At 43.5% G+C, this 6819-nt stretch overlaps 1 protein-coding gene across 1 annotated transcript; it reads right to left on the reverse strand.

The window, feature by feature from the left end:
• Positions 1 to 626: 626 nt before the first annotated feature.
• Positions 627 to 3898, reverse strand: LOC117548002. Its single transcript, XM_034218923.1, has one exon. The coding sequence runs from the start codon at positions 3268 to 3270 to the stop codon at positions 967 to 969; it is 2304 nt and encodes a 767-aa protein (XP_034074814.1). The 5' UTR covers positions 3271 to 3898; the 3' UTR covers positions 627 to 966.
• Positions 3899 to 6819: the final 2921 nt, after the last annotated feature.

Raw genomic sequence — 6819 nt, forward strand, 5'->3', positions numbered from 1 at the left:
TTATTTTTGATATGTGTTTATGCAGTGAATCATTATCTTTCTGGTCTATTCCTGCAACTTCCCTGAATGTGCATTCTCTCTATCCAAGAGGGGGCGTCTCCTCTGGTCGAACACATCAGGTTTTATAGAAGTTAACGAGAAAATAATCTTCCTATCACTTCATTAACTCGGTATCACTTCCAGCAAACATATTCTTTATAAGTTTACGGTCTCAATCGCTAGTTTCAAATCAAAATTGTGATTACTTGATAAATATTTAAAACAGTAAACAGTTTACTTATTCCATTTAAGACAATAAGCAGGTCCGCCCCTCCCTACACGCAGAGGGGGCCTCACATCGCGGAGGGGGCCTCACCCGAAGCGCATATGCGGCGCAATTACTGTAAGCGTCCACCCCCCCCCCCCCCCGGGTGTTTTTTTAATACTGAAACATTCAGTCTGTTGGAAAAACCCAGAATACCTGGAGAAAACCCATTCATGAAGACTACATGGATTTAGGGGGAAAGGGGGAACACATTAAGTTAAAGGTAACTTTCCTCGGGGAAGGGGTGCGCTGCCATGTAGAATTTGCCTTCGTGGGCAACGGTTCACCTGCATCTTTTGAACCATGGCGGGCATCACCAGCTCTGGAAAGTGTTGGCAGAACGTGCGGCCTCACATCCACCGTGGCTAGCTGCAGGCTGCCGCGTTCCCGATACCGTTTCATTAAGCACGCCCTGCTTAACGGGGCACTTATGCGGCGCAATTACTGTAAGCGTGCACCCCCCCCCCCCCCCCGGGTGTTTTTTTAATGCTGAAACATTCAGACTGTTGGAAAAACCCAGAATACCTGGAGAAAACCCATTCATGAAGACTACATGGATTTAGGGGGAAAGGGGGAGCAATGGGAACACATTAAATTAAAGGTAGAGGGGAAAAAGTGGGGTAGGGGAGTAGAGGGGTAGGGGGGGGATGTAGATTGGCCATTTAATACATACTACCTAACGTGAGGTGCTCCTGCTTCCTCTTGATCATTTGTGTTTGCTGAGTGGCATATCTGAGCAATGGTTCCCCTGACACTGTCCTGTGGGCTCGCAACACAACCCGAGCGGAACAGATCTTTACTGCAGGAGTGTTTGTTATTGTGAGTGGTGGGAGGCGGGTACGCTGCAGGTTATTTTCACTGTTCTTCTTGTGAAGTGGTGGGAAGGGGGTACACTGCAGGTTATTTTCACTGTTCTTCTTGTGAAGTGGTGCGAGGAGGGTACGCTGCAGGTTACTTTCAATGTTCTTCTTGTGAAGTGGTGTGAGGAGGGTACGCTGCAGGTTATTTTCACTGTTCTTCTTGTGAAGTGGTGCGAGGAGGGTACGCTGCAGGTTACTTTCAATGTTCTTCTTGTGAAGTGGTGCGAGGAGGGTACGCTGCAGGTTCCCTTTACTGTTCTCCTTGTGAAGTGGTGCGAGGAGGGTACGCTGCAGGTTATTTTCACTGTTCTTCTTGTGAAGTGGTGTGAGGAGGGTACGCTGCAGGTTATTTTCACTGTTCTTCTTGTGAAGTGGTGTGAGGAGGGTACGCTGCAGGTTCCCTTTACTGTTCTCCTGCTTGGTGTCCCGGCTTTTAGGAGTGTCCAATCTGGGCAACCGCTCTCCTATTTCTTTCCCACGGTTCTTTGATGACTCCACCCCAGTTGGGGCAGAGTGTCTTCCTGCAGGTGCTCCCGGTGTTTTAATGGTTGGGAGGCGGGTTGGCCGCAGATCAGCAGTACTGCTCTCTTTGAGCTGAAACTTGTCCTTTTCCAGGTACTGCTTTATCTTCTCCTCCGAGGAAGGGGTGCGCTGCCATGTAGAATTTGCCTTCGTGGGCAACGGTTCACCTGCATCTTTTGAACCATCACCAGCTCTGGAAAGTGTTGGCAGATCGTGCGGCCTCACATCCACCGTGGCTAGCTGCAGGCTGCCGCGTTCCAGATACCGTTTCATTAAGCACGCCCTGCTAAACGGGGCAGTACCACGTTTGGGCAACCGCTCATCAGTTTGTCGACAGAAGTAATTGTAATCTGGCATCTCCTGTCCTGTCTGAGCTGCTGGAAGATGCCCGCCCTCCTGCCGCATGTATTGCTGGATTTGTTTCTCTCCCTCAGCAATCTGTTTCTCCATTTCTCTGGAAGCATATACGTCCTCTCTTATCTTCTGTTGACGAAGGGCTTTATTTTTAGCAGCATCAGATAATAAAACCTCTTGATGCTTAATGTTGTTTTGTCTTTTTAAATGCACTTCTCGTTTAGTTTGCTCCTCAGACAACCTGTCAAGCTGTTTCATTTGATGTAACGAGTCCAGGCTGGCCTTTTTCTCCTCTCTCTCCTTCTGTTCATTTCCATGATGTTTTTCCACTCTGTAAGTGGCAATGCTCTTCAGAGCCGCATCCCTCTTCTCCTTCACGTCCTTCTGCCGTTGTATCACTTTAGCCTCTGCCTCGGCCACTTCCTTGGAGAACTTCACCTTCTCTCTCTGGATTCTCTGAGCAGCCTGCTGTTTTTTAGCATCTGCCAGTTGGTCATTAACTATATCCTTAGGAATCTGCTTCATCTTGAATTGTTCTGACTTCTCCTGTTTTCTCTGCTGCAGCACTTCCTCTATGTCAGTCTGAACACGTTTAGTTTCTTTATCCTTCATGTTCAGTTTTTCAATTTCTCTTTCTCTTTGCCAGTTTTTTCTACAGATTTCCTCTTTGCGAAGTTCTAGGTTTTTGTCCTTTGCCTCCAGTTCTTTTCGTTGCTCATGTCTAAGATTCTGTTGATGCTGTTCATCGAGGGCCCAGAGATGGTCTCTTTCTTCCTTCTCCTGCCGTCTCTCCTCTTCTCTCAACAGCTTCTTCTCCTTGGTCCTCTTAATAAGCTCGTTTTTCAGAGCCACATTATCACGGCGTCTCTGACAAATTTTGTCCTCCTCTTTTCTCTGAGCATCAATACATATCTGACGTATCTCTTCTTCCTTTTCCCTTCTCTGTTGGTCAGCCTTCCTCGCTATCTCTCTATTATACGCAGCAATAACTTCATTGTCCTTTCTTATTTTTTCTTTTAAGAGGTCGCTATGGAACTTCCTGACACTTTCATTCTGGAAGAACCTCTTATCCTTGGCTGCGTCAAGCGCCAATGATAAGTGCCGGTCATTTCTCTTGAAATCCACCTCATTTGCAGCCGACTCAGACCTATAGTCCTCCTCTGCCTGTTTGCGCATCATTGTTTGATCCCGGCGCTTCAATATGCAGGAATTGTAGATTGGATGAGCCATTTCAGTTTGTTCTGTGTTGTGGTGTTGTGTTGCGAAAATACTCTCTGTACTGCAACCTGTGTTGTGTCTCAACGAACTGCTGGACTCAAGACTCCTATAAGAATTTGGTTCTACAAGATAAAAGCCAATAATGACATCATCGCATCATGTGACCAGATAGTGACCTCTGCACATTCCGTGTGACATCACTTTGTTCGACTATTAAGTTATTCAAATAATTGCATTCCAAGTTGCCTATACAGTTGCTAGGCAACCAACATTATTGAATTGACACCTGATTCTAAACTAATGCATTCCAATCAGGGGCGGATCTAGACAAATATTCATGGGGTGGCAGGAGATGTTGAGGGGTGGCATCCCCCGGCAGAAGTATATGCTGATTTAATCGCAGTCATATCAATCAATGTTAACTTGGAAAGCCACAATATTAATATTTTAACTCAATAACATCAGGATACATTATTGTGGCACATCATTTAAATATAAATATATAAGGTGGCAGACATAATTTAATGAATTTTAAATGAACAATAACAAATAAAAGACCAGCAGGCCGTACCAAATCTCTGCAGACTGCTGCAATAAGTACATTAATTAACTGTCTCATCAATGTTTGTCTGAATTAATATGATAATAATATGACCCAGAAAGCGACGCAGGTTCTGGTCCAGGCTCTCGTCATCTCACGCCTAGACTACTGCAACTCCCTCCTGGCTGGTCTACCTGCATGTGCCATCCGACCTCTGCAGCTCATCCAGATGGCAGCGGCTCGCCTGGTCTTCAACCTTCCTAAATTCTCCCACACCACGCCGCTCCTCCGCTCCCTTCACTGGCTTCCGGTAACTGCTAGAATCCACTTCAAGACAATGGTACTTGCGTACCATGCTGTGAATGGATCTGGCCCTTCCTACATCCAGGACATGGTTAAACCGTACACCCCAGCACGTGCACTCCGCTCTGCATCAACCAAACGGCTCGCTGCACCCTCGCTGCGAAGGGGACCCAAGTTCCCATCAGCAAAAACACGTGGGTTTGCTATCCTGGCTCCAGGATGGTGGAATGAGCTCCCCATTGACATCAGGACAGCAGATAGCTTACACACCTTCCGGCGCAGACTGAAAACTCATCTCTTTCGACTCCACTTCGAGCGATAGAACTATTAACAAAGCACTTATATACTAATAAAGGGCTGGCTTATCTAAAGCCAGTTGAGTAGCACTTGAAATGTTTTTGCTCTATGAAGCCTGATGTACTTATATGATTCTGTTTTCTTCAAGTTTGTATTTTGTTGGTCGAACGCACTTATTGTAAGTCGCTTTGGATAAAAGCGTTAGCTAAATGCAATGTAATGTAATGTAATGTTAATCTGAGTCTGCATGTGCCTTAAATTGAGAGGATGAAACATTTACATTGATCAGTGGATGTGACCGACAAAGCCTGCAGGAGAAGTTTCTAGTTTAAATCCAAGGCACAACAAAACACCGCCATGGGAATTATTATAGCTGATGCTTTGAGTTGGATCAATATTGTCACAGTGAACAAACAATGTATTTGTGAAATAGTGGAGTTAAAAATACAGAGTTTATCTGGATTAGAAGTATAAAACAGCATAAATACTGGAGCAAAGTACATCTAAACAAAGTATTGACGTTTTGTTTTCAATATTCAGAGCTACTGTCACGCTATATTAGTGGAAATCTTTTTACTTGGAATCCCATTCCCTTTGTTTACAGCCAATAACAGTCCATCATCTTGGAGATAAATGACTTCCCATTAGTCAAATGTTTGTGTCTATCTTCAACGAGCTCCTTATCAATTGGCTACTTATTTACAGATAACAGATTCAAATTCAAAATGCCCCTTGTAGCCCCACTTGTGAACTCCTTGTGGGTGGCACCAATCGGTAAGAAGCCTGGTGATTGGATACTGGACACGTCACTCAAAATATAGTCTGCTCTCATTGGTCCTAAGCCAAAACATGTACCCTAGAAGCCACGCCCCCTTTCATGCAGCACCCGTCGGAAGTTGGTGTGTGAAGTGGAGTTAAAAACGGGATGTTGAGGTAGTTTTTAAACTCTTCGACATTTCTTTGGACAGTTGTTATATTCTGTTGCAGACACAGAAGAACGGTAAGTCGTGGGTTTGAAAGGAATTACATATTGCTCACTTTAATGCAAGAAAAAAGGGGAGGTCCGAAGTTAGCTAGCTAGCTAGTTAGCATTTGTAATTATTAGCCATCACGTTTTAAATATCAATAAAAAAAAAAAACATTAGTCTCTTACAATACATCGTGACATTTTGTTAAGCTTACTCTATTAAGATGTCAAGCCAAATATGGCCATCTTCCTTAAGATATAGGCATGACAGGGGGGACGCGAGAGACCAGGAAGAAAAATGGTTATTTAAGAAGAAAAAAATATATTAAAAAAAAGAAAATCATAATTTAAAAAATGATTGATTTGAAAATAATATGATACAGTACAGTACTAATACGTCTGGGTCTCTGTGTTTCATTAAAGCTCGGCTCTGTGTGTGTGTGGAACGAGCCATTTTGTATGCGTGCGAGAGAGAGAGAGAGAGAGAGAGAGAGAGAGAGAGAGAGATAGAGAGAGAGAGAGAGAGAGAGAGAGAGAGAGAGAGAGAGAGAGAGAGAGAGAGAGAATGAGCTCTCGAAAAGGCTTTTGTCCTTAATCGAAAATGCTATAGGGGAGATAACATCTGTCAATTCAACAAACCACATAGGACTATAAAACCAGTAAAAGTAACTTACATATCCATTCCCCTCCATATCCTTCAGGAAAGGATACCTGAAAATCAATGCTTTGGCCACTTTAATATATTCAGAATTTGTCGGATACCTAGAGAAAGCAGGATGAGAAAGAAAGTTAAGTATTTGTATGATCACAATACTGTAGAAGGTGTGCTGACAAATATTTACAATAGCAATATTTACATTGTGTATTGTGCCATCGTCTCATGCAATATCCTCACGATTTTGTGTCTATCAGTAGACACTTTATGGCATGGTTGTTTTGTGTCCAGTTTGGTCTGGATATCTTTGGGGAACGTTGGCAGGGTAAACACAGCAGGGAAACTCCCATATTCTTGACAAAGAGGCATGTGATTAGCAAAGGACAAAAAAGCTGAAAAATATGTGAGGACATGTGATTATATTTAATCACATTATCGCTATGTGTGAGTGATATTTGATCTTCCATGTAATCAATACCTCTTCCCATTCAATCACACACTCCCATGTCATTGTAAACACATGTTCCTGCTTCCCATGACTGATATTTGTATTCTAATGAAAGTGTCAACCATTTCCCCCCTGATTAGTTAATACATAGAAGTAAAGCTAAGACATGAAAGCTACAGCAAAAATGATCGTAAAAAATAAAATCAGTTGGTTAGTATTGAGCGTTCAACAAGGTAATGTCACACTTGCCATGTTGGAGAAAGACAGTCATTTGGCAAGATCTCAAAAGTCAGCGTTGTAGTTGGCTCTGGCTCCTTCAGCTGGCGTGCAAATTGTAGGAATTTTGCTTG

This window comes from Gymnodraco acuticeps, unplaced genomic scaffold (genome assembly GCF_902827175.1).
Source record: "Gymnodraco acuticeps unplaced genomic scaffold, fGymAcu1.1, whole genome shotgun sequence".
Taxonomy (NCBI): Eukaryota; Metazoa; Chordata; class Actinopteri; order Perciformes; family Bathydraconidae; genus Gymnodraco; species Gymnodraco acuticeps.